This window comes from Takifugu rubripes, chromosome 21, assembly GCF_901000725.2.
Source record: "Takifugu rubripes chromosome 21, fTakRub1.2, whole genome shotgun sequence".
Classification (NCBI taxonomy): Eukaryota; Metazoa; Chordata; class Actinopteri; order Tetraodontiformes; family Tetraodontidae; genus Takifugu; species Takifugu rubripes.
In genome coordinates this window covers 7,700,767-7,727,837 of record NC_042305.1, presented here as the reverse complement: position 1 = coordinate 7,727,837, position 27,071 = coordinate 7,700,767, and the positions used below count along the sequence as shown (strand labels likewise).

At 43.5% G+C, this 27,071-nt stretch overlaps 4 protein-coding genes across 5 annotated transcripts; 3 read left to right on the top strand and 1 right to left on the bottom strand.

Annotated features, from left to right (window-relative positions):
* Positions 1 to 5,347: 5,347 nt before the first annotated feature.
* Positions 5,348 to 6,268, bottom strand: tas2r1 (taste receptor, type 2, member 1). Its single transcript, NM_001078602.1, has one exon. It carries the CDS (start codon positions 6,266 to 6,268, stop codon positions 5,348 to 5,350), a length of 921 nt encoding a protein of 306 aa, NP_001072070.1.
* A 1,299-nt stretch (positions 6,269 to 7,567) lies between these two features.
* On the top strand, positions 7,568 to 9,702 carry gstt1a (glutathione S-transferase theta 1a). Its single transcript, XM_003974545.3, has 5 exons — positions 7,568 to 7,792; positions 8,320 to 8,407; positions 8,508 to 8,664; positions 9,032 to 9,208; positions 9,369 to 9,702. The coding sequence occupies exons 1-5, from the start codon at positions 7,687 to 7,689 to the stop codon at positions 9,564 to 9,566; spliced, it is 726 nt and encodes a 241-aa protein (XP_003974594.1). The 5' UTR covers positions 7,568 to 7,686; the 3' UTR covers positions 9,567 to 9,702.
* Positions 9,703 to 10,153: 451 nt separating this feature from the next.
* On the top strand, positions 10,154 to 14,563 carry p2rx7 (purinergic receptor P2X, ligand-gated ion channel, 7). 2 transcript variants are annotated; one of them, XM_003974676.3, is made up of 13 exons: positions 10,154 to 10,358; positions 10,830 to 10,980; positions 11,057 to 11,128; positions 11,222 to 11,294; positions 11,758 to 11,854; positions 12,105 to 12,185; positions 12,275 to 12,410; positions 12,561 to 12,697; positions 12,869 to 12,959; positions 13,137 to 13,202; positions 13,541 to 13,645; positions 13,730 to 13,837; positions 13,971 to 14,563. In XM_003974676.3, exons 1-13 carry the CDS (start codon positions 10,240 to 10,242, stop codon positions 14,466 to 14,468), a joined length of 1,734 nt encoding a protein of 577 aa, XP_003974725.1. In that variant the 5' UTR covers positions 10,154 to 10,239; the 3' UTR covers positions 14,469 to 14,563. The 2 variants fall into 2 exon arrangements, with proteins under 2 accessions (XP_003974725.1, XP_029686013.1); XM_029830153.1 differs by lacking the exon at positions 10,154 to 10,358 and having other exon boundaries at positions 10,904 to 10,980; positions 11,208 to 11,294.
* Positions 14,564 to 20,649: 6,086 nt separating this feature from the next.
* Positions 20,650 to 25,584, top strand: LOC101078944 (probable G-protein coupled receptor 21). The gene has a single exon (XM_003974675.3). The coding sequence runs from the start codon at positions 21,434 to 21,436 to the stop codon at positions 22,502 to 22,504; it is 1,071 nt and encodes a 356-aa protein (XP_003974724.1). The 5' UTR covers positions 20,650 to 21,433; the 3' UTR covers positions 22,505 to 25,584.
* Positions 25,585 to 27,071: the final 1,487 nt, after the last annotated feature.

Here is a 27,071-nt window from a genome sequence, read left to right as displayed (position 1 = left end):
TTTTTTTTTTTACAGCCCAGGGTTGATAATACCACCCGCTACCATGTGACTCTTAACCCTTTCTCTGCGGTGTGCCCTTCAAGTGATGGTTCGCTGCTCGCTCTCACCTGTTGCTCTGGATTCCATTACAACGACAACGTGAGCAAAATGCACAATGATTACTTTATTATGCACGCTTTTGCATTGGAATGCATTTTAATTGGGATTTGGGCAGTTAATGTGCCAAGAAAACAAACTAACGATTCCATTTAAATCCAGAAATTCAGTCACAGATGAACAGGAATGGGATTTAGTGAACACCTGATCTTATTAGTTTAAAATAAGGAGGGCATTATCCTGATTCACGACAATTAAGTTTAACTCCAGGGCTCCAGCGAGACTAAAGGCAACAGTATGTCTGGCCACTGGGATCAGACACTTGCACAGACTGAACCTCTAAAATAGGCTAACTGCAACCAGCCTCTGTGATCATTAAAAGGAACCATAAAAGAAAACACTGTGCATCAGCACGACACAATAAACGAGCCACCAGGCAGGGACGAGCCTCCCGGGACCAACAGGTATGGCTGAAACATCTGTGGGTTCTCAAATTAGAGCAATTAATGGAGTTCAGGTGAGCAGTGGCCTGCTGATGCACATGGATCATACACCACTCACATGTTGACACACGTGACGCCTTACCCCGTCTACCCTCCAGGCATCAGCAACAGAACCCTCCAGATGACCCATGATCTGCTCAAGGTTTCTTCCTATTAAAGGGGAGTCTTTTCCTGCTGCTGTTGCATGAAAGTGGTGCTCTGGGGTCAGAGTCAGGGTGAGACTTCTAGGGATTCTACTCAAACCTGACGGTAGGTGATGCGCCCGTGCCTGTGTTACGGGTAAAGAGAAAGTGGGAGCAGTGGGAGATGGAAGACGATGACGTTTCCTCTAAAACTCTCAAATGTTGTTCCAGATATGAGAATTATTGACATGTGTTGGCAAACGTGTGTTTGTACGTCAATTTTTTTTTTGATATCATCACTTCCGACTCTCATCTCACACAGTTTTAACGACCAATCAGAGTTCGAGCTCCGCCTGGGGCACCAAACTGGCGGCTGACGTCAATATGACACGTGCATAAGTAGCTTAATACAGCACATGCACAACGGGATATATGAAAAAAATGTTTGACCAGTCAACCCAAATTCTTAGTAATTAACAAGTTTTATCTTGTGTGTTTAATCTGTTTACAAAGGGGAGGTTAAACTGGCCATTTGTGGTTTGAGGGGGGCTGCTGGTAGCTTGTTAACCAGCTGGTTTAAATGCTGCACTGAAGTCCTGGGAACTTTGTCAAACACTTCACCTCCACTAGAACCATAAATTCTCTTCTATTATTCCCAGTTGCTGAGCTACAACGTGAGGCTTTGAACATTAATGTCTCATGCACAAAATTTAGATGAGTAATCTAAAGCGGAACAGTTGCAACAGTGGCAGGACGGCTCTTATGCAAAATGGGAAAAATTCCTTTAATAATCTTTTCACCTCAAATCACTGTGACGAACGTAGCGGAGATTTCTGGTATAAAGGCTGTTTATAAAGTTTGTTTGCCGTTGTAATAAACTCTGATTAACTCACATCTGGCCTGTTATCTTTCGAGTGTAATGAAAGAGAAAAAGGCAGAAAAGGGAAAGGCTTTATAAGAAAGCAACACTACCAATTTTTGGACAAGAAGCTGTAATTACAGTTACTGGATGCAGATGTGTGCTGGCCAATTAGAGTTCAAGCTGCATTTGGATTTTGACCCACTATCCTGCTGACAGGGTAATATTTAGGCTCTGTTTGGTTCCCATTATCAGATCGTTTTGTCACAACACCTCACATCTCATCAAGAAATTCTACCCAGCTCAGGCTGGACGTGACTTTTCATGGCAGTATCTGCACTTCTGCTGTGCTGACTGGTCCTCTAAAGATCGAGGATTTCTTAATTAATAAGCTTATGCCCAAATATTGAGCGCATTTTTGTTTTTTATTGGCATCCAAGAAAGAATTTTAATGTAATTTCACACCAACGCACACACTAATGACTTCTTTTTGGGGAAGGTTGGCAGCTTCTCCGGACTCTAAATCAAAAATCAGACCACTCGCCATTGTGTTCGCATGAATTATAAACAAGGCGTCTCGTGTTACCCACACATGGTCTCAATACGTTTCACTCCCCAGTACTTTTTTACAAGAGGTGGCAGAGCTCCAAGGCACGACAGCCGCTCTCTTAGAAGAGAATTATGCCTGATGAAATTGAACCCTGTGGAGTTCGATGGCAGTAATGTGACACAGAGAATGATGACTTCAAGGTCATATATCTCTGCCAATCATGTTTCAAACTATTTTGGGGGGAAATACCTGCAGACACACAAACATCCAACCTCATGTTCCCTCTTTGTCAGTTTAAAGAAAGATGTTTCTTTAAAGTGGAAGGATGTTTTGGTTTCCATCTAATCTTCCTGCAGCTGTTATCTGATATGAAAAGCATCTTTCATCTGTTTAATTCTTCTGCTCGTCACAGAGGAACTCGGCGCTTACCCTGTTGGTGAAATTGCAAAAACGGCGAAAAAGACCATCAACAACGTGGCTCATTCCAGTCCTGAGTGTGTGTCTGTTGGTGTGGGAACAAGCAAATGTTCTTCGTATTTATATTTGGCAGGGCTAAGCAGAGAGCTCCGAGCGAAAATTAACAAACATGTTTCTGGAAATTCGCATAACAAATTCAGAAAATTCACTCACATCTACCAAATCAGATAATTGAAACCAACTTGGGAAATTAAAGTTTGTGTGAGTTTAAATCCCCTGATTATTTTGACCCTGTGTGACCTTTTGCCCTCTGCCCGTCTGTGCTTCCTGAAGCTCAGTCAGCTGAAAAAAGCGGTCTTCTTGGTTGGTTTCAGGTGATTGACAGGAAGCAGAGTGTGACTCGACACATCAATGGTAGGAAAATATCCTTGGCTTTGAAAATGAGTTTCCATTCTGTGTGTAATCGAACGTGTTTCCTGTGATTTTAGAGAACAATTTTCAGCATTAATTATGCAGCATGAAAAGGGACTTCAATACCAGCCTCACACACAAAAATGTAATGTAGAAAAAAACTTATCATCTAGTTTTGCCCCCAAAATCCAATTTATTTTGGTTTTACATAACATTCACTGTAAACCACATTTAAATATTCGCTGGCTCCAGTGGAAGGTCGAAGGTTGCAGCCGCAGACTCAGGATGTGAGATCATGTACATATTTTCTGGACTTCCTCACCAAACGTAAAACTTTTAGCTGCAGCAGCCAACATCCACGAGCTTGGCAGCAGATTCACATCGGATCAACTGGCGCTCACACAAATTCTCTCCAAGATCCACCGTTCCACTTCCTTAATGAAGGTCTTGAATCAAGTCATTTACTTCCTGTCATTACAATCCTCCTGTTTAAAGCGAAACACTGGCCCTGAACAAAGATTGGCCCAAATCTGCTGCCTGAGAATCCCATTTTCATCTGGCTGGTTATGGGTTCATGCCAGCCGCACTTCTCAAAACAAAGACCACATGTGTCTCTTTAATGTGAACCAGACGCGTGGATGGAAATCACCGACCAGCTGCCCGACCGCCACATCCAAACGTGTGGAGGGCTATGCAGAATGTCTCTGAGGTTGGAAGGACGCGGGGGAGGGGGGTGTTAGTGGGTTTCAAGGCATTAACTCTAATGCTCTGGATTTTTTTGCATGACCCTGTCTGACCTGTGGCAGACCTCGGCATTACAAAAAGGTCCAAATGGTGGGGGAAAGGCGGTAGGGGGGGATCAAAAGGTCGTAAGAGCCGTGTCCTCCTGCAGCTAATCACAGGTTTTCTTCTGCGGGTGCTACGCGTCAGCATCCTCTGCAATCAAATCATGATATTTCCTTGAGTACATCAGTTCGAGGAATAGTCAGAACTCGCCGCACTTCTTGTGGTCAGATGTGTTTGATGTCACGTCCTGTTTGGGTATCTTTTAAGGAATCCCGGCCTCTTTTGCAAACAGGAAGACAGAGCTTAGTTAGCCTATTTTAAGTCAAGCATAAATTAGTAAATTCTATACCGGTCATATTTTTCATACATTTTTAATTTGCATATTCCATCTGCTCTGCTTAACATTATGACCACTATTATAAGATGAAGATGTGCACCTTGTTTAACATCATATAAAAAAACCAAATAAACTAATTTTTCTTCTTCTCTTGTTGAGAATTGGTGTCTGGACATAGAGCTGTATTACTCCAAAAAGCATCATTGAAGTTTAAATGCCTAGCATCTTTAGCATGTGCCCTGTTCTGCTCTGCTCCCTCTGCTTTTGTTGTGGTGTAACCAAATCTTCTTGTGCAGACAGAACCTCTTATGTGGCAAATTTAATCTTGGGCCACTTGGCTCCTACATCCAGCAAGCTTCAACTTCAAATTTTACTAGGTTGTTAATTCCAGGGACTCTCCTGGTAATCTGGCTGCGATTAAAAACAGATTCCAAACTGAAAGAGGCTCATACATCACTGTGGCTCGCCTTTTCTTATGTCTCCTGGTCAACTTCAAGGCAGCCTCCAGCCTCTTCTCTTAAACTGCCTCCTAATAGTCCCTCTCCACTGGCAAATCACCAAAAATCCTAATTTTCTTGTTGGTCGTCCCTCCAGTTTGGACCCAGGCTACAGCTTTGCTGATGACTGCGCTTTGTTAACACTCAGGCTAACATCTTCCCTGCTTCCGACTTTTTGGACTTTGGTGAAACTTGGACAGAACCCAGGTTGCTTCCTGCTCTGGTGCTGAGTCGTCATCACTTCCTGAATTGTGCTAGCCCAGAGTTCATTCATGGGTTTGTGCACTGTTGCAATCTTTGTATCAGTCTCTTGTTCCGTTAAGCAGAGATGTGGTCAGCTTTCTTCTTGACTGATTTTTGACTTTGTGATGAACTGTTTTTAGGCAAAGTACCTAAATGTTGGGTACTAAATATTTCAGGATTCATCTATTGCATTTCTATTAACATTACTATCATCACTTACATGAAAAAAAATAGTCGGGAATTGTCATTTATTTGCAGTCCAGGTGGAGGTTAAATGTTTTTCCCATACTGCGCAACCGCCTGTTGACTTGAGATATTCCAGAGGTGATAAGTCTCTATCTCCCCCTGTTGGTGACAAGGTGGTACTTCAAAACCACTGAACAGATTTCAAAAAATTGCATCTTACCATCAGCTGACAGAAATAATCCGTTTTTCTCACTCATTTCTTCAGACAGTAAACAGGTTACAGAATAAAAATAATTGGTTTCAGATTCCTCCATCAACAGAAAGCCTTACAAATCAGCTCCTACTCCCCTTCTGCATTAATGACCATTGTATTTGTCCTCTTTCCTCTGCAGAGCAACGCTCTCAACTTCCCTCTCAAGTGTTTGTTGGAGCAGCTGAGGAGCGCTGCACAAGCCACACAATAAAAGGACAAGCCCGAGAAGAGCACGTCTGCACTCAGCCCTGAAGCGAAGAGAGCATGGAAGTAGTAGAGCGAGATGATGAGCAGAGTGGTGAGGTAAACCCAAACCAGAGCGACTGTCAGCCTGCAGACCAGCAGGTAGGACTCTGCTGAGCTGCTCCTCTGCGTCTTCGCCGTACGTCTGCAGAGGTAGACCACCAGGCCTAGTGAGGTGGGCAGCATGATGGTGGAGGGCATCAGCGTGAGGAAGCAGATAAAAGTGATCACATAGGTGTTGATGTCAACCCAGGCTGGCAGCAGAGGTTTCCTGATGACACAAGCACCCATTTCTGTCGCATTCACGTGTTGGTCTTGGAAGTGGAGGCCGAAGAAAGGGGTGAACATCACGCAGGAGGTCAGGAACATTATCACCATGGTAATGTTCAGGATGCTAGAGATGTTCTCCTCGAGGGTTCTGCAGATAATCCAGGAGAACCTACAGACCTTCACACAGTAGAAGACATTCAGCCAGGCAACAGACCAGATGCTGACGGAGCTGCTGATGAACCAAACATACAGAACCCCGCTGAAGAAGAAGGGTAAGTGAGGGCGGCAGAGCACCCCAGCCCTGATGGAAGCCACAAGGACACACGTGGAGGTCTGGAGCAGGATATTGCCCAGCGAGATGAAGCAAATAATGACAGCCACAGTTCTCCCCTGCTGCTGCCCCAGCATTGCACCCAGGTTGAAAAGGTTGGCGAGGACTCCCAGGACAAGGAACAGAGCGATGCCACACAGCTTCAAATCATCTGATTCAAGCATGATCGCAGAGCCCGACGGCTGTGCTCATTCTAGCTCCAGGAGAAAATGATTCTCCCATGGTACTTCTGAAGGTAATTAAAGCTGGTAGCACTCAAATCTGAGTCACCGGTGAATGTTAGCGCATCGTAAAAAGAAATTAGACATCATTTAGGTGAGACACTCGACCTCTGTCCTCAATTAAACACCTGTGCCTGACTACAAACTGAGCAATTAGTGGTGTTCCAGTTAACCTGATGTAAATTTACAGCATTTGCAGCATGTTCTTTTGTTGTGAGATTTGTTGTTCTTATTGTTGCTTTTGATGAAGGTTACATGGTAACGTCACTGTACCAGTGCATCACAAATGTCACATGATTTATTGCCTTTTATTCTTCTTTGCCTCTTCGTTCTTTTGTTACACTGATATTTCTGTAGCTGCATGTTCTAATATTTGCTTTGTGACGATAAGTGCTTGAGAACTATGCTGACATTCAACTCAACACCCCCGTTTGTGCTTGTACTCTCAGTCAAATGCTTATCATTCTCTTCAAACACACAATATTTACATAATACACATTTTTCTGATCTGAAGAATCAAAGAAATGCCATAAAAATTCTATTGTGAGTTCTCTGACCTCTGACTTCAGATATAAAAACCCAACAAAAATCAATTATTCTTTAGTTCCCTTTAAATGTACTTTGTTGTTGATGAAAAAAGTAAGGATGATGTCAATGTTCAAGCCTTTTTCCTAAAGCTTGTGGTGTTTTTGTTTTTAGTTATATTACCAAAATGTTAAAATTGTGCTAGTAATAAAGTAAATAATTCAAATAAAATCCAACCACTTTAATCATGATACAAGCAATAGAAAAATATATATTTTTTAAAAACATGTAAAATAGAAATGCTAAATCTGACTTTCAAAATGTAGAGGAGTAAAAGGTTCCAATGGCATTAGAATAATTAAGTGTAAACATGGTAGGTAAATGTAGTTAATCACTCTACATTCTCATTCAACAGTCAGTTAGGATAGAAAATTGTAGATTATTTGATCAAAACAATGTGAAACCAAAGCATTCACCACAGAACAAAATTGGAAAATAAAACAATTCACACATTTTTAACAGCGTGAAACTTGATCATTCTGCCCGCCTCCTGCTGTAACCTCATTATTAAATGACCTCTGAGTCACAGATGTCAGCAGAATAAACCTGTGATGATCCCGGCTTTGTTGACAAAATGTTGGGTTCGGCTGGGGTCAAAGGTCAGCCTGCTCAACCCTGACGGTCTGTTATCTTTGAACTGTCGCCACTGTTTAAAAGCTGCAGAGCCTCACAGTTGAAAGGCGGAGTTTCTGGGAAGACAGTAGTAGAGTGCGCGCAGTAGGAGAGTGAAAAACTCAGAGGGAACCCAGTGCAAGCTTCTGCAACCTACAGACACGATGGAACTCTATCTCGACCTCTTCTCCCAGCCCTGCCGCTCTGTCTTCCTGTTTGCAAAAGTGGCCGGGATTCCTTTTGACTTCAAGCATGTCGACCTTGTCGCTGGTAAGCCCGACACTGCTGAGGAGAGAGAACAGGAAGTTTGATATGTGACTCCATACTTTTCTGATTTGTGCATGTTTATGGCTCTTAGCTCAGCCTCTGGCTACAATAACCTGAACAAAGCACGCGCTGATGACTGTTTTGACTAATTTGACTCCCAAATCATTGTGGCTTTGAGTCCTTGAGCTTGTCTTGTTGATAATGCATGAAGCTTAACCCATGTTTGCAGGAGTTGCAAGTTAAAGTTTGCACTTTGAACGTGCTGAGCAGACCATAAACATAAAAAGGTCTGTCTCTGGACTATAATTTAATACCACCACATTGAATCACATTTCAAGTTCATCCTGTGGCGTGAGGAGCAGTTAGTTACTTAACCCAGATTAGAACAGCAAAACAGCTGGAGGTCACAGTTCAACTCATTCAGAGTGGGGATAAAAGAATGTGCTGGAAAAAAACAAAGGGCCTGTAATGTTTCCACAAGTCTATGTCTCTGTTTTTTGTTGAAAACATTGGCTGAGTTTTTCTTTCAGGGCAGCAGTTCAGCGAGGAGTTTGGGAAAATCAGCAGCGTGAGGAAAGTTCCTGTCATGAAAGATGGGAACTTCATCCTGACAGAAAGGTACAATGGCAGCCCTGCCTCTCTGAATGCATCACTTAAAGCTGGACTGATCAGGAAGGAGGAGAAGGTTGTGAATGTTCCTCCCATGGTTCTTTTGCAGCATTGCCATCCTGATGTACCTGGCGCAGAAACACTCATCTTCCGTGGCCGATCACTGGTACCCAGCCGACCTGCAGCTGCGGGCTCGCGTGAATGAGTACCTATCCTGGCAGCACATGAACCTCAGGAGTCACGGCTCAAAGGTCTTCCTGCTCAGGGTACGTCCCACATCACCGACCCTTCCACATCTGAAAGGGCGGACTTTCCCTCTTGTTCCAGTTTGTCTAGAACTGATCTAACAAACCGAGCTCTGCCAGGATTGGTAAAGGTCTGTGATGGCAATCCAAAGTGAGCGGTAAATGCTGCTCTCAGGGTTGAATCCAAAGGTCTTCTTTACCAAATGATAAACAAAATACAGAGGTCAGACGTCACGTGTCCAGGTTGGGTAGGGGCATTTCCATCCCGAGCAGTTTCTGTATTGTGGACGAACAAACAATAATGTTTAGGAACTGTGGGAGATTCTGTTTTTGAAGCTAAGTATCTACCAGATTATGGAGGCGACTGAAGCCTGTCACCCTTCAACAGAGTCTGTTTCCTATCATAATGGGCTCCGAGGCACCGAAGGAAAAGATGGACCCCGCCATGGAGGATCTGAAGCAGTCGCTCAAACTGCTGGAGGAAACCTTCCTGCAAGACAAGCCGTTCATCGTGGGCAACAAGATCTCACTGGCTGATCTGGTGGCTGTTGTTGAGGCCATGCAGGTAAAAGTGATGCTAAGACGGGGCATTCCAATTAATCCCCCGATAACACAACCCTGGAGAATTTTTTTTTATTAATCTGCAAATGGAGGATGGCACCATTCAATTATGTGCGTATAACCAGCGCCATACATTTTAACTCCTGTCCAACGTTGTTCTGCAGCCTGTTGGAACCGGCATTGACGTGTTTGAGAGCCGCCCAAAGCTGAGTGCCTGGAGAGACCGCGTGAAGAAGGAGATCGGCGAAAAGCTGTTCGACGAGGCTCACGAGATGATCATGAACATCGGGAGCATTTCACAGAAGCTGCAGGGCGATCAGCTGGAGATGCTCAAGCCAAAGTTCCAGAAGTTGTTCAGCTAAAGGGAGAACAGGACTGTGGATCTGTGATGGGTGACCATGAAGGCGCCACCTTATCAAAACATCTGGAGCAAAAGTCCAGTCGTGTGTCCACTTTGTGCAAAAAAAAAAAAATTAAACCAATCTTACATCACCTTTATATTTTCTCTCCATTTTATTCGCGCACGCTTCACCAAGAGCTTTTCATGCATGAAATGCAAGTTCCCTAAAACTGCAGTGGTGTAGCAGCTGTATCAAATTCCAGCTCCACTACTCAACTGTGGAACTATTGTTTCATCCTGGGACCGTCTGTCCACACTGCTCACTTTCCTCTGTGTTCTGCTGGGAACTGAAAGAGTCTTTATGTCACCGTTATGGACAGCCCAGTTAGGACTGGTCCGTAAACATGGATCTACATAGAGAAATTATATTAAGGAAAACAAGCCAAAAATAAGTAGAGATTCAGTTGCATATTAAATTATCTTACTAATCATAGGTGATGAGTATGTTCAACTGCTGTCTGGCTGAATTATGAGGACGGGAAAGGACTGGATCATTGTGAGAGGGTGTGTGGGAGTCCAGAGTTCGGAGCTGCTCTGGAGGACTGAACATGTGACCGTCCAAACAGGAAGAAGGAGCAGCTGGAATGAGTCAGAGGTTCGTTTGAGGAAGGCTTCCACAGAAGCGGGTCGCCGTCATGTCGTGTTGTGTTCGCAGCCTCTGTCAGTACGAAACCAACAAATTGGTCCGGATCCAGAGCGTCCGGCTTGGGTCCATGAAATGGAGCCTGAACGGATTCATCCTTCTGTTTATCTGGTGAGTGAAAGTGCCCCAAATGCGAATCACGCATATCTGCGGGGGAAACGCGGATTTGTCAAGATGAGCCGCGCACAAGTCTCCGACCCAGATCGACCGGAAACACGCACGCACACGCTTGAGCGTCTTCACTCCCTACCTGGGCGAATTTTGATTTTGGTGCACTGGTTCTCCCGATTTAAATTCAGGCTATTTAATACAGTGTTAAATAATTTATATCGTTTAAAAATGTTGACAATGTGTACAAGAGCAATAGTTTCTGAAATCCTGCAGAAAAACAAAACTGAAATAGGAAGTAAGTCGTTCTTGATTTGTGCTAAAATAAGCTTTTAACTTTCACGAACATTTAAAGCCTAAATACAGAAGTGTGACCTGATCTAACTGAGGACCAAAATGTCCCCGTTCTGAAGATTTGGTGTTTTTCTGTGCTTCACGTGCAAATCAGAGATCCTTGATCTGTGTCCTTGCTAGTGTGATGATGACATGGAACAGAAAGTACCAGGAGTTTGACCTGGTGGTGAGCTCTGTCACCACCAAGGTGAAGGGTGTGGCCCAGACTAACCTGCCCGGGGTTGGAGAGGTGGTCTGGGACGTGGTGGACTACAGCGGGCCGGCAGCACAGGTAGAAGCACAAGCCTCATCCCTCGTGGATCCCAGAATCATTGGTGGATTTAAAGTCTTCCATTTTATCATTTCAGAGCAAAAACTCCTTTTTTGTGTTGACCAACGTCCTCGTAACGCGGAATCAGAAGCAGGGGAAATGCCCCGAGGTGCTCTCCCATCATATTTGATCAAGTTGGTGCTCTTAATCTCATTTTTAGTTGGCAAAATTGTCTTATGTTGCTACAGCTTTTATATTCCAGATTCCCCAGAACGGCAGATTGTGTAACAAGGACCAGGATTGCAAGAAAGGCTATTCGGACCTGCACAGTCACGGTACAGGAACCTCACGTCTTTATTATACAGGACACTCTGTTATTTATTGGGAGTGTTTGATTTTTTTCAAATGAATTTCTCAATTTCCTTGAATTCCAAAACCTTTTCATCCACTGTTATAGTTAGATGTGTTGCTTTACGTACAGTAGAGTTTTCACAAGTTTAAACTCTCTTCTCTGACCCAAGGATGATGTGCTTAGTTGGTCCACTCATCCATCCTTTACCTTTTCCCTTAACGGGATGAAAGGGGGAATTTGTAGGTCGGAATTTTTTTTTTTACAAGTCTCTTTTTAATCATTAGGTCTTGAATACATCCAATATTTCATGTCAGATATGTTGCTACAAGGGCTTCACAGCAACTGTGCCATTAGCTGATACTTTAACAGCACTATTAACAGCCTCTGCAGGCATTCATTAGCACGTCAATTGGTTCAAATCCAGGGTGTGTTTTTACTTCCCACAGGAATCCAGACGGGATCGTGCGTGAGGTTCGATGCACTGAAGAAAACCTGTGAGGTGTCTGCGTGGTGTCCAATAGAAACCAAGAACAAACCTCCCCGGTAACAACAGAGGATTTTAAAATAAAGCATGCTAATAAAACATGCCTTCAAAAATTTATTTCTCTCAGCAAAATCTGGCTTTTCTTGCTGTTTTTCATTGGTTATCCACATCGAAAAACAGTTTTTGTTATTCTTAAACACCCTTTATGTTTATTGATTCCACTGGTGTCCTAGATTTAAGCCACTGTAGCTTTTTGTCTGCAGTTCTGATGTTAAAACGGATTTGCGTGTGCTTAATTCCATGATGCAGACCTGCTTTGTTGACAGCAGCTGAGAACTTCACAGTCCTCATTAAAAACAACATCAGGTTTCCTGCATTCAACTACACCAGGTGAATCAACCGTCCCAAACCCAGAGAAATGCAAAATAATGAAGGTTTATAAAGCCGAGCTGTTTAAAATGGAGATAATGTGTAATCAGGAGGAACATTCTTCCGAAGATGAGCGACACCTACCTGAAGAACTGTCACAGAAAAAACGACTCGCTGTGTCCCATCTTCAGACTGGGAGACATGGTTCGAGAGGCTGGGGAAAACTTCCAAGAAATGGCAGTGGAGGTGAGGTCCTCTGATTTTAAATACCCCATAAGGGAAATGCCTCCATACAGTGATAAGAAAACTAAAACACAGACTGCTCTGGTTTGCCATTCAACAACCTAGAAATTCTTTTTGAGAATGATGTGTTTGTTATTCCTGAATCAACCGCAGGGGGGCGTTATTGGTATTCAGATCAAGTGGGACTGTAACCTGGACGTGGTCAGGAGCCACTGTCTTCCCAGATATTCCTTCAGACGGCTGGATGAGAAGGAGAGCAACAGGACCCTCTACCCTGGCCTAAATTTCAGGTGAAGGAAGATCAAAAGTCACATTTTCAGGTCCGGATGGTGCTGTTAATGCATAATTATAGATTTATCTTGAGTTTAATGACGGAGACCCAGATTCAGTAAAGCCGAAGGTTCCTTATAAATAATGAATCTGCTTCATGTTAAAGAAGCTTCTTTTCTCTTTTTTTGCAGGTACGCAAAGTACAACACAGTAAACGGAGTGGAGGAACGAACGCTGTACAAGGCTTTTGGGATCAGGTTTGACGTGATGGTGTTTGGACAGGTGCTTTTTTTTTTTTAGAAATCAAAGTTTACATTATTGATATACTGTACTAAGTGTGCCAATGCTGGTAACAGTATTGTGAGTGATGTGTTGCACAGACAGCTGTCCGTGTCCCCTCACTTATTGCACAGAGGGATGTAGCTCAGCAGTTTTAACCGGTCTGCTGCTGCTTTCCAGGCCGGGAGGTTCAGCTTCATCCAGCTCATCATTTACGTCGGATCAACGCTGTCATACTACGCTCTAGTAAGACACGCAGGCTGATGCTGCCGTCACGGTCTTCTGTGCTATCTGTTGCTGCAAATGGAGGACTTTTTGTGAAATATTAAATTCACATGTCGGAACATTTTAAAGCAGGATGCTTGTAGAAGTGGTACTGCAAAGTAAAACCATGGGAAAGGCTGTTGCCCTTAATCCCCACCCACACCACCTAAAAAATGACATTTAAAAATCAATAGGTGCCTAAAGCTATTGTAAATTATACACATTAGCAACGAACATCAGCTTTTAAATAGTATAATTAATCCATTCTTGTGATGACGTGTGTATGTGAGGTGTATAACGTGTTTGTGGTTTTTACCCAGACGACTATACTGATCGACTGGCTCATTCAAACCAGCTGCTACTCAGAGGAGGTCGGTCAGAACTACTCTAAGAAGAAAGTGGAGTCAGTTCAAGACAAACAGAAGGTGACGGTGTCTTTAAGGAGATGTTTGCTCACAAATCTGGGGTGTGTCCCTAATAAGGAGGATCTTTTGATGTGACTGTTGCAGTGCATCCTCCGCGTGTCCTACGTCGATGAGCATGACATTTGGCTCGTGAAGAAGTCGCAGAAGAAGAGCGCACAGGACAGCAAACTGCTAAGCGTTCAACCACGAAAGGTGACCAAGCTGCCGTCCATAACTGGTCCTGTCTCTGTTTCCCACTATAACCAGATGATTAAGTCTTAATAGGATTCACCGTGAGTGTTTTAGCTTTTTAGCATTTACGCATAAATGGAACCATTTGTTACAGGAGGACATCGGCCACCTAAGAGCAGCTTTGTCTCTGCTACAGTCTGGTGCCACATCAGACTGTCCCCCTGACATCAAGCCCCGCCCACAGACCGTCCCACCTGCCTGGTGTAAGTGTGCCTGTTGCGTTCTCACCTCCGTCCCCCATGAAGAGTTATGCTGCAGGAGGAGTGACGGCGCCTGCATCACCTCGTCGCCTCTGTTCGAACTGCTTGTGTTGCGTCGCTCTACGCTGGAAGCCGCCCTCCTGTACCGGGACCCCCTGGATCCGCCCACAGGGCCGGGCCAGACCACCACCCTGCGCCACTGTGCCTATAGACAGTACATCTTTTGGAGGTTTGGGGAGCAGGCTGATGGCAGCCACCCAGTCATCCCCAGCTGCTGCGTGTGGAGGATCAGGGAGGAGTACCCCAGCCTGGACAGACGCTACAGCGGCTTCAGACCAGAACAAACCACGAACATACAGGTCATCAGTAATGGAGAGGTGTCAGAGGCCTAACGGTGTTCCTCTGTTGTGAGTGAAAGCCAAAACGTAATCTCATTAATAACAATCCAGAATGAAAAACGATAATAAACGATAAATAAATCCCTGCATTTTCTAAGATCCCCTCTGCTCTGTAAAAATATCCAAATAGCACTTTGCTAACATGTTTACACAAAGGGTTTCCCTCTTCCAGCAAAGTTTCTGCATCCACAAAGGCAACATTTAAAGAAAACTGTTATGATTAAAGCTCCACAAAGGGCACTCTGTGAACAGTACACTAATACTGTATGTTTCTGCGTTTAAACCACACACAGATTTGTGCTTGTGTCCGGGAAATATGCGCATAATCTGGGTTTACTCAAGATTGCTGTGTTGATGGCATTTTTTTTTTTAATTAACCAAATATCATGGTTAAAATGTGGGCATTTTAAATGTTATACCAGCATATTGATGCATAGAACATGAACTTGCAAAACCTTTCTTTATCCAGAATCTCTTTTCTGGATCTTTTGTCAACATAAAAATAAAAAATCTACATTAATCGCATTTATCTTGACTGTAGATTTTAGCAGAATTGTGCTGTATCTGAGACTTTAAGGCAGGGATTCAATCCTTTGTCATGTGTGTGTAGAAGTTTTGTGGATTATATAGCCATCATCAACAGTTGGGGGCTTTTGAGAAATCAAAAGAGCTGCTCTGGCTGACAAATGAGAAAACACTGCACCATCCAAAATAAGTATATATATTAGATAAAAGATGTTGTTCATCAAATTAGGAGGCAGCGGGAGGAGTCGGTCCCACATCAACCCTAATCCCTGCTGTGACAGCCCACCTTTGAAATACGGTTCTACACAAGATCCTCTGAAGGTGATGAAAACCAGATCATTTGTGGCCAAACTGGAGATTTAATGTGTATTTCCGAATCAAATACATACCAAAGTACAAAAACAAAGCCTTTTGCTTCCTTTAATGGTCTTTTCTGTAAACTGCGGAGCAAACGGTGCATTCTGTCCTTTTAATAAGGGTCTGATGATCTCAAATTGATTCCATCGACAAAAAAACCAAACCCTGACCTTTCCTGCAGCTATTTTAAACGCATGGCAACATGTTGAATATAAACCATCAACACGTCAACTTCATTTTAAATAGATTGCTCCTCTTCTCTCCCAAACCATTCTTTAGGTGAGTAATTTATGCCATTCGCCAGAACTTTCAGACCTCCACGCACCCGAAAGTGGATCTCAACCATTGTCTCTATAAACAGTGCTTTGGAAGAAAATAAACACCACTTCAGGACAGGCGTCCCTGCTTCCTCCCATAATTCATCCACGGCTGCTGCTTTTGTTCACAGGAGTCCAACCATGACCCCAAGAATGAGGAATTTTGCAGCATATTAGATTAACATCTGTTTTCCCTTGAAGAACTGCACATTGCTTGAATGCATAGATGGTTGTGGAAGTTGTGTAACATCAGGTCAAAGACTAAGACACTTTTCACTGAATCACTACATGGTAAACAAAATGCATCACATGTTGGACTGCATGCAGATTTCTGAGAAATTAATGTATTTTTAAAACTGGCAATGAAAGAACAATATATCCTATACTGGAGTGCCGAGCCCTTTCATAATAAAATCCCCGAGTTCAATCATTTCACATTAAAATTCAATATAAAATAAAATACAATATTTCAATAACAAAAAAACTTGACTCAAAAAGTTACCCAGAATCCCTATCACGTAGTTACTACTGAAAGCATTTTATTTAATCATAAAATATGTAAATAATGATGAAATACTACACCAACACATGCCCAACTTTCCTCAAGGGTAGCAGCAAAGCCGAGGGGTGACCCCTGCTTCAAAATACGGACTTTATAGTCTGATTCTCTGCCCTAAAAGCCCCGAAATCGCACTGTACAAAGGTAGGCTTGTTCAGAATTTGATTTTGGACGGTTTTAGTGGTGTTTATTAGTGTTTGTGACCAAAATCTGGCTGCTTGTTGCGTTGTTGTTGCCAAGCGCGAAGCTAGCTGTACTTGACCAACATTTGCTATTGTTTAGTGATTTCAAATTGTCTTTTATAAAGGTTCAATGGCCTTTTATGCGTATCTTGAGACAGCCCCAGTAGACGTTCTTTTTGTTTATTGTGATTTATTCTGTCGTATCAGTTGCCATAGGATGACTAAATAATGCACAACGAGGTGCACCTTAGAATGGTCTTCAGATACATCTGTGATCAACGTTCTAAATGGCTTTTTGAATTGAACTACTACTGTTGTCAAGTATTTGCCCTGTCCTGGGATGTTTTAACAGCAAGCCAATCAATTTGTGCTGAAATGAACGGCACACAAATCCTAATTTACTAATGTTTGAAACCAAACCAAAGGGATGCACGAGAAGGACTTTACATAAAGCAGATAGCAGTAACCGGAACCTGCTCTCGCTGGTGGGATTTATTTATTCATTTATCCATCCAACAGATGAATATGATGCATAATTTTGACTTGACAAATCCACTAAGTGCGCATTACAGCATACAGTACGAATAAAGGACACCTGATAACTATACACCCTCAGAAAAGGTCACAATACTAAGCTCTGGGTGTGCACACCAACCTCCATCTCTCTCTCTCTCTCTCTCTCTCTCTCTCCCTCTCTCCCTCTCTCTCTCTCTCATATACACCCACCCTACTCTCAACCTACTCTGCCTGCACACTTCATCCATACTAATTAAGAAAATATCTCTGTGTGGAAAACGGCGTCTCTGATCTCCCGTCCGTCCGTTCTCTAAGCTTCGAAAAGCTGCCGCCCTATTAGATCTCGCAGCACGTTCTCCATTTCGCCATCACCACCACACAGGATTTTCTTTAATCAACACTCTGAGATGAATTCACGAGGCGCTGAATTTAATTAACGGGTAAAATTAGCACCAGTCTGCCAGCTGTTGCTTCTGTGTTTGCTTTTGTGTGTTCTTTGTTTGTTGTTGCTGGAGCCTCAAACTGAAACACAAAAGCATTTTGTGTTTAATCTATCAGCAACCAGATAATCCCACGTATCATAATCCCGTGGTAGAATCACCAGTTCTAATATGATAGAGACATTTAAACAATAAATGCTATTTGTGATCACAATAATTTGATAAAAGTAAAGTTGCTCTCAGTCAATTAAAGTATAGTCTAAATAACCAGTAACTTAATTTATTCATTTAAATATGTCTACAAAATAAATTCCTTCATGTGAGGCAGTATTTTCTTCTATCTAGAGACAGAATTTAATTGATTAAAACTGAGCTCTGGTGTCAGAGGAATGCATGGGGGCTGCCCCATATAAACTACATGATACATGATAACTACAATGATTTGAATATTTCTATAAGACAAACTCTTCACTCTTCACCATAGTAGCATCAAGTTGTGCAGCACTTCCAAGGTTTTCTTGAGGGTTTTATCAGTGTTTTGGTTTGGTAAACGTGAATGCAGGATATATTTATGGTGGGGAATATGGGGTGTGGATCTATATTGTGGTGGCCCATAATAACCTGCTGTGGCTGTAATTCCTCCCTTCGTCACATTTTGTTCTGCTCTCCTCATCCTCTTTCACTCTCAGGATGAATGTGCCGTTGCTATAAATGCTGCTAACGTGAGCAGAGCCGGTATGTTTAATTATTGATCTGCTGCTTTAAGCGTGATGATGTGAACCCAACTGTGCCCCCTGGACCCCAGCCCTGCAGCAGTGTACCGGTAATTGTATGTCTAACCTCGACATGGCAGTTGTGTAACTCGTCCGAATGCTCGTACAGGAATCTTAAATTTGAACCCCTATTTGGTCGGTGGAAGAAGCCATTGAGCCATTTGAGCTACTGATGTCACACTCATAGAAAACTGCTGTTCCACCATATATAAAGAACAGATTGAAGTAAAAAATGTTCTACTGTCGTGATTTATTGACCTATGCCTTAATCATGTATTTGGAAACATGCACTCTTAATAATGATCGGCTTGTTGTGTCTCCAGGCAAGTGGAGTGTTTCCGCAAAGGCTAATTGACTGTGGCTCCAGGCTGGTCCCCCTTTAATGAACCACGTCCTGAGGTTTAAATTAAATTGTGACATGAGCTCCAGAGGGCTGGACGCCTGGAGAAAACAGTCCAAACATGCCACAGAGGACATTTCTGAGAATATGAATTAGAAAAGAGCTGATGAATTATAAATGAGCTTCAGAGCCCGGTATGATCTATGAAGGTTTTAGCAGAGTACATTTTTTCCTTCTAAATCCTCAATCTTACAGTTTTTATTCGCCGGCTACAAGCGCAGACACACAGCATGTTGGGTAGTTGCTATATCTTTTTTTTTTAATCCCATTTAAAGGTGGAAGTGGCTAATTAAGCTTGTCTCTATTTGGCACAAATGGCAGATTCTTCACAAAAATCACTGTTCAGCTGCCATCGTCTTGGTGTCCAAGTATTTCAATATTAGTTTTGTTCTGGAAATACTTGGAACAGAGCACCAGGCCATTGTCAAAATGTCCTTCAGGGCCGAGCCGCCAGCCCACGCTGACATTTCAAACATGGTCATGTGTGTGGCGTTCACGCATTACCATGACGACGGTTTTCATGGCGACACGTCCTTTTGTGTTTTTCACATTGACATGTGATGATTCTGACTTTTGACCTCAGAAATAGGCACAGAAAAAAAGGGAGTGGGGGCTCCTGGTCCCTTCAGCAGGCACCATATGTTTTTAGTTTTGTGTGTGTGCTCTTTTTGGTTTTTGTTCTCATCTGGTGCAGAAAGATCAGCAGACAGTCCAGTGACTGCACTGCTGATTCTGTTTTATGATAGTGTAATGCAACAATACGTTTCATTAAGACCGAGGTATGATGTGTTTTATGAAACATTTTTGCAGCCACATGACGGTCACAGTTGCAGATAAATTTTTTCTGGGAAGTGAACATATAACAGTCCCTGGAATCTCTTTAGTTCCTCACAGCATTGGAGATAAAGCGACAAGGAAAAAAATGTGTTGAGCGGAAGAAGGAGCAGACACAGAAGCAGGTCTTTGTGCCATTTTTAGTACAGTGACTCCACATTTTGGTGCCTGTTGTGTAAAAGAGGGATTTTGGCTTTGGTGTAATACAGAGACTGTCCTCAGAGAGGCGCTGGAGCGTCGGATCACTTTTGGACTGACAGGAAACCTTTCAATCATAGCAGCAAATCACAAATTAATGACAGCTCCTATTTTATTGTCACCATCGGTTGTTTTACCCAAGATTCGACTTGTCCTTTTCCATTTCTATCATACCCTGATGCTGTTTTTGTACCCTATACTGCTTGGTACCAAAGTATTGGTTCCGGCATCCTTACTAGACGCCTGCCCCTCGGAAATGTGCAGCATTGGATCAGCGCGACATATGAGCACTTTCTGTCAAAGATGTTTGAGCCCACATTCCGAGGCAGTGATTGCTGGGCTGCAACAGGGCAAAGATCCTGGGCCTGTCAGCCTCATGTTGACGCTTTGCTTTGGCCACGATATCACTGTGAGCATCCCTAATGATCCTGCTGCAGGGTGCAGTGCATGTGTGTCCTGTCCGGATGCAGGTGACAGAAATACACAACTACATCTTTGTCAAAGTGATTTGCTCAGCATTTTTACCCTCTTTCTTCCATCACTTCTTCTTCTTCCCGGTGCACTGTGGGAATTCTCTCCTCCTCAGAAGATTATAAATATGCATGAACATCTCCCCCACTGTGTCTCTTGGCACGTGTGTGCATGTGTTGCCAAGTTCTCTCTTCTGCAAGGATTCTCTTTGTGGATGAGGGAAGCCTGCTGGGGAGGGTGTATGTATGCCTGCACGTGGGTGGGCGTGAACAGTATCTGAGGAGAAGAGAACCTGCTCGCTGCTTATTGGCTAAGATGTGTAGGGGGAGAGCCCTGCTCTGTGGCCTGCAAAGACCAAGATGTAGGGGTACAGGGACATTTCTCATGAACATAATACACAAATGAATGCAATAAACTTTACACGAGCAGCCAAAATGGAGAAGAAGGCAGAGAATGAACAGATGAAATACAGAGGTATGGAAGGCACAACAGCAAGGGAAGGAGAAAGAAAGAAATGCAGGACAAAAGAGAGCAAGGTAGGAGGAAAAGGAGGGAAACTGGATTTAAGAGGGGAGGAGGAACCACTGGTGTAAGAGAGGGAGAGAAAGTGCGCGAGCAGGGGGAGGAGAGGCAGCGGTGGCAGCACTGCATCATCACTACTGCCACCACAGCAGAGAGGAGAGGCTGCCTCCCCATCTGTCGCTCCCTTACACAGGCATTCCTGCACTCTGGCTCCAGTTGTAAACTCGACAGGATGCACATGAACTGGGAGTCTGCCGGTTGCCCGTGAGCAGCTGAAGCTTCAGAATGAGGAGAATACGGTGACGTCTTCATCTATCACCTCCAGAGGTTTTGTTTCCTTCAGATGGAGTGTGTGTGTGTTCATCCCCCTGTCACCGGACCATGGGCGAGGCTTCCAGATTTGATGCTCTCCTTCGGAATCCTTTCCTCTTCTTCAGTGAGAGATTTCTAGCTGTGGGACTGGAGGAGTGTTAACGTTGGACTGGCCAGGAACCTTGACATTGTTTCCCATTGCTTTTATTTTTCCCTGGCACGGAAATAGCAAGAATCTCTGGATCATTAGGAGGTTTCTGGCTGTAGCAGAGCGCTTACCTCAGGAGTTGCAGAGAAGGGAGGGTAAGATGCATGACTGCACAACAAGCAGCAGCAGCACTGGCAGCCTGACTGTGCTCTACCTGCACTGATGCTCGTCTCCTCCGTGAAGTTTTTTTGGACACTGAGGAGAAAAGATGCAAAGATGAGGGGTGCGATTGGTAGCCTTGGAGCCAAAGGTGTGAAGAGCGACACCGGGGTTGAAACAATGAGCCTTGAATGAGAAGAGGATGGCTGAGTTCTAAAAGTGTCCCCTGCATTTCCATCTCCAAACATGAACTCTTCCTTCAATGTGAACCAAAGTGGTTCTCCCCCATTCTGCCTGCTGGGTGCTGTGGGTTACTCTTACAGCCTGAATACATGCGTGCTGGAGGTGGTCATCATCTTCTTCCTCACCGTGCTCATCATCACCGGCAACTTGGTGGTGATTTTTGTCTTCCACTGCGCCCCGTTGCTGCACCACCACACCACCAGCCACTTCATCCAGACGATGGCTTATGCTGATTTGTTGGTAGGAGTCAGCTGTCTGGTACCCTCACTGTCCCTTCTCCATTATCTCAGAGCTTTTAATGAGGAGCTGACTTGCAAGGGATTCGGCTATGTGGTTTCAGTGCTGAAGAGCGTCTCCATGGCTTCGCTGGCGTGCATCAGCGTCGACCGCTACATCGCCATCACCCGCCCGCTGTCCTATGCAACGCTGGTGACACCGTGTCGCTTGAGAGCGTGCATCGTCCTCATCTGGGTTTACTCTACTGTGATCTTTTTGCCGTCGTTTTTTGGCTGGGGGAAACCGGGATACCACGGGGACATATTCAAGTGGTGCGCCGACTCCTGGAAGACCAACTCTGGGTTCAGCACTTTCATCGTGGGGCTGCTCTACGCGCCGGCAGCGCTCACCGTCTGCTACACCTACGGTAATATATTCAAGATCTGTCGGCAGCACACGAGGGAGATCACCCAGCGCCACGCTCGCTTCAGCTCGCAAACGGAGGGTGACAAAGGTGAGCGAGGGGAGCGGTGTGAAGGTTGCCCGGACAAACGCTACGCCATGGTGCTCTTCCGCATCACCAGCGTGTTTTACGTGCTGTGGATGCCCTACATCCTCTACTTTGTTCTGGAGAGTGCTGGGCTGTACCATCACCCGGTGGCATCCTTCCTCACAACGTGGTTGGCAATTAGCAACAGCTTCTGTAACTGTCTCATCTACAGCCTGTCCAACAGCGTCTTCCGCAAGGGCCTCAACCGTCTCTTTAGCCGACTGCTTCCTTCATGCCTCAGCTGCGCTGATGCCAAAAAGGTTTTAACTCCAGTCAGTCCACGGCCAGACTCTCGATGCCAAGTATGACTCTCGATGCCGATGTTTTCTCGTCACCTACTTTGGCGCCAGCCTTGTGGCGGCTTCTCTCTCGGCTGCATAGCAAGACCCTCTCTGAGTCCCACAGTAAAAACGGTTGGGGTCCACCTCCGTGGATGTCAACGAGGTTTCTGTGAATATGCCGGGCGTTGATAAACTTGTCCTGGGTCTTACTTGAATGCTTTTCACTGTATTGCTGCTTTTTCAAAGATGACAGCGTGGCGGCGACGTTGAAACTTGTTGTTGGTTTAACATTGAAGGATAGCGTAGAGCTCAAATGTGTCGGCTCTAAAGCCTCCCAGCTGTTGCTTCACAGCTCCCAGATGCAAAAAAAAAAAAAAGAGAGAGACAATTTGTGCAGATATCTGTTGGGATTTTCAGGGTAGAATTAGGTAATGCAAAAAAAAAAAAAAAATTACACTTGAAACAGATCACTGATCTATTTTTGTGAGATAACCCTAAAGTATGTGTGTGTGTGTGTGTGTGTGTGTGTGTGTGTGTGTGTGTGTGTGTGTGTGTGTGTGCATGTGTGTGGGGAGGGGGGGCAAAAAATGTTTGCCAAGAAATCATCTGATAATCAGCCCCCTTTGATTTTAAAAATATGCATTTGATGATATGTAATTTTCCCTGAGAGAAATCGGAGGAACATTTATGCACGTATGTGTTTGACCTCTGCATCCAGTCTGATTGTTGGTGGGGAAACTGTTTACAGTCTCGATTTAAGACTTAGCTTTATTTTCCTAAGATGGCCACGTGGCGCGTCTTTATCAGAGACGTTGGTGTTTATTTAGAGTTTTCTTCTCCCTCTGTGTTTCCTCCTCAGGTTGATCAGCAGTTCTTTAGGTCTCTGAGTTCAGCTGAAACATTGCATGACTCTTAAAATCACAAGCCACGTAAAAGTGTGAGATTGTCACCTGGCGATTGTACTGCGCTGGTAATAATCTGCTGTATGCTATAATCTGACCAGCCTCGGTATAAAGACATCTTTTAGACCTGTTACTTAAACACTTGTGTCGCTCTTTAGCCGTGCAGCCACTGACAGCTGTCCTGTTTTTGTACTGTGGAAGTCAAACCTCGGAGGGTCTCTGACCTCTTTTGAAAGCCACAAATTGTGGCCTTTTTTATGTCTTAAATACCCGAAGGAGTTTAAAACAGCAGCTCACTGAGGCCTTTGGGAGATTATCTTGGCTGCCTTTGAATGCAAAATCCTCTTGGATTAGAAATTATGTTGTGCTTAAAGTGTTGTGATTTATTTGTCGCAGCCAAGTGGTGGACCATGTTGCACTTGAGATTAAAGAGGAGGAGGAAGAGAGACAGTTCTTTATTCTGCGCTTTCAGACTGTCAGAGAAAGTATTTGGATTCAAAGTCCACGATGATGCAGGGTTTCTGAGAGCGACTTGCTCCTGAAATGATCGCGCACTTATCAGAGATGTTTTGGGGGTAAAAAAAAGTACATAAATGGATGAAAGGTATCGCGACAGTTTACTCGGCGCTACTCAGTTGATTCGCTCGACTCTAAAACAGCCAGATAATTATAAAGATAATTATAGCTATGGAGACGTCGAGTTTAAACAAGCTAGTCTCAGGTAGTGAATGCGCCACTTTTTTATTGTAAAACAAAATGTTTAAAATGCTGATTTTTGTTATCATAAAATGTGAAATAACATGTTGAACCAGTCTAAAGTGTTAGCTCTAGCTTTGCACTTGCACTTGCCAATTAATTTTATTTATTATGGTTACCTCGCATTTTTAAACGTATTAATTATATACATTTATTCATTTCCTATGAGGGGATAAATAACAAAAGTCCTCTGCAAACTGTCAGCTGCATCTAGTGCGCAGATGTCTCACTGTGACTTTAAACGCAGGTTCTTTCATGCATTCTTTTTCTTTAAGCCAGGTTTCACCAACAGGGTTTAGACAGTTCAAACATTCGTGGTGTAAAGTCACAAACCAAATCAGCTTTGCCTCATATGTCTCATCAAAGCGGTTCCACTTTCTCTCTGCAGCAGCGTGTTTGTGCTGCGACCTGTATTTTCCAGCACAGTGTCGACAGTATTGCGAAGGATGCCTCTAACTGCATGATGCTAGATCAATCAAGTTTATTCTTGGTTAGCATCCTGGGTGCTGCAGTGCAACAGTTCAGTTCAAGTCTTTAAAGAGTTCCTCTTTGCAGTTCAAGTGAAAAAAAACAAGAAACCACAGAAAGCCCTGCAGCATGCCAGCTATTTTCTCACAGTTCTCTTGTCTGGACATATGATGCGACAGTACTTTATTTTTCAATTTTATTTTTGAGTTAAAAAACAAGTAAACAAGTTCAAATTACGCAAGCGGATTGCATTAAAGTTCCAACTGTGGCTCAGATTATAATTGGAGTTTTGCATCACCAGCAGCGAAATGCCCTTTAACACTGGAGTGCAGAATGGTTTACTGGTGATTTCCCATCAAGCCACAAAAGATCAGTTGTTCCAGACAAACTAAAAAATGCAAGTGACTTTAATTGTAGTTTGTCTGCCATTTTTAGTTGTTTGAAAATATGACGCTTAATACTGTAAATGATGAATGTTATCAAAGTGATAATTGTCCCACGAAGCACGTTTAATCTGTCCAAATGAGCCCGCTGTATTAGTCATTTGTGAACCAGCCACCTCCTCAACTGGTGAAAACTTGGACATTCCTAAAGAACACAGCGTTGTTAATAAAGTCAGTTTGTCCTGACCACATGTTCTGTGACATGGACTGCAAATTCATTCACTCTGCCCTGGTATAGATGTTATTCTGTGAGCATGAACCAGTCAACTCACTGGTTGGAGGGAAGACAGCTGGTTTGTCCGTAGTTGGGTCAGCAAATCCACATGTTTTAGTTCTAAAGATTATAAATCAGAGCAAAGAAACTGCATCTCTCACATTTCTGTCCCAACTGTGTTCACTATAAACATTTCATGACTGTATGTTGATGTTTCTTTGCATTTGTGTGCACATAGGTGGTTTGCAACAAACATATCTATGTCACTAATTTGAGAATTTTATGTAAACCTGTGAAAATTAAAATGCTTTGGGTTCAGCAGTAGGATCTAAGTGATGTCTCTTGTGTAAACCCTTCAGACTGATGGCTTCTTCTTTCCTACACAGTTTCTTTGTTTTTGTCTTTTAATTGGGCTCACATGACGGTGTCTCCACCGGCCTGCTGCCACATGACCTTTGTTTGATGCAATTGATTGGACTCACAGGAAAGTTATTTAAGAAAATTCATACGATGCCCTGATGGAAGGACGAGATCTCTTTCCATCTGTGAAGCACCTTTTTCAGGCTATGCACCAGATCATCCCCATAGCGATAGAACGTTCGCCGACCAAACGCTTTCTAATCTGAAATTATTCTGTCCAAAATGTATCCAAAGGTTTAATCAAAATGGCACCAAATTCATCCATTACTGGGTCTTAACTTTCTCCATCCTGTCTTTGAAACATTTGTTTGAAGACAGAAACTTTTCTCGCTGTATCGGGTAATTATGTGCACTTTTCCCACAGTCGTGTCTCTTATTTCTTGATTCTGCACAGTTTGGACTTGACGGCACTTTATGTCCTGAGTGTGTGAGGACTTTTCAAAACTTAATGACTGCTGCTTCCTGTGTTACACTGGCCTTGTTGTGTGGCAGACGGATCCCGCAGGCCCTTGGCTTTCGCATCTTTGATCCTCCGATGTAAAAACATGCCATGTCAGAGTTTATGTTTTTATTTTCTTGTGGGAAAAATCCTTACATCGTCAAACCGGGACTATGGCCGAGGGTTCCACACAGCCCCGACCTCCCCCAGGGAAATGCCTTTTCAAAGGCAGTTTACAACAGTGCCAAATTTGGACCCAGACTGAGCCCAGTAGGAGGTCAGGGGTGGCGTGCTTCGGCTTGGAAGTGGGTGAGATTTTACTGTGTCTGTCTTGGAATGAACCAATTTCTCTGAACACATCAACTCCTCCAAAAGTGTGAACTGATAAATCCGCTGCACCTTTATTGAATTGGTGTAATATGAAAAGATATACTCATTATATGGTCTGTATTTTCTTTTTCTAAATATTGAGCAATAAAAGTGAGATAAGTGTTGCATTCCAGTGGAACAAAAACGATGTTTGAATTTGCAGGTCGGTGTCGGGTACAACACGTTAGCCTGACGGTTAGAATCATGTGAAATATGGAAAGATTGTAAGAAGACCTCTGGTTTGCTATTTTGGTTATAACGGTGCAGTTTATTCAATTAAAAAGAGAGATTATAGTCATGATCTTTATTTTCTGGATAGAAACATAAACATAGAAACTGTATTTTTAACACTCCTGATAAGTGATGTTTTTTTGCAGCGTGCATTTGAATGGCCGGCTTGTTTGGGAACCTGAGCGATATGAAGGTGGAGGTCCTATCTGTGATCAGGGAGTGAAACCAGCCTGTTCATGCTGCCAGTTATTCTTAGACCTGAGGAAATGAGCCTGGAGCCATAAAGACTCGCCTAGCTACAATCCCAAAGACCTAAATGAAGAAAAGATAAAATGTAGATGTAGAGGTGGGG

Bases quoted from the DNA above. Each gene is read 5' to 3' on its own strand.
- LOC101078944 (XM_003974675.3), top strand. From the start codon at position 21,434: ATGAACTCTTCCTTCAATGTGAACCAAAGTGGTTCTCCCCCATTCTGC.
- gstt1a (XM_003974545.3), top strand. From the start codon at position 7,687: ATGGAACTCTATCTCGACCTCTTCTCCCAGCCCTGCCGCTCTGTCTTC. The intron at 7,793-8,319 runs GTAAGCCCGACA...TTTTTCTTTCAG, and splicing joins GCATGTCGACCTTGTCGCTG to GGCAGCAGTTCAGCGAGGAG. The intron at 9,209-9,368 runs GTAAAAGTGATG...GTTGTTCTGCAG, and splicing joins CTGTTGTTGAGGCCATGCAG to CCTGTTGGAACCGGCATTGA.
- p2rx7 (XM_003974676.3), top strand. From the start codon at position 10,240: ATGTCGTGTTGTGTTCGCAGCCTCTGTCAGTACGAAACCAACAAATTG. The intron at 12,411-12,560 runs GTGAGGTCCTCT...AATCAACCGCAG, and splicing joins TCCAAGAAATGGCAGTGGAG to GGGGGCGTTATTGGTATTCA. The intron at 12,698-12,868 runs GTGAAGGAAGAT...CTTTTTTTGCAG, and splicing joins TACCCTGGCCTAAATTTCAG to GTACGCAAAGTACAACACAG.
- tas2r1 (NM_001078602.1), bottom strand. From the start codon at position 6,268: ATGCTTGAATCAGATGATTTGAAGCTGTGTGGCATCGCTCTGTTCCTT.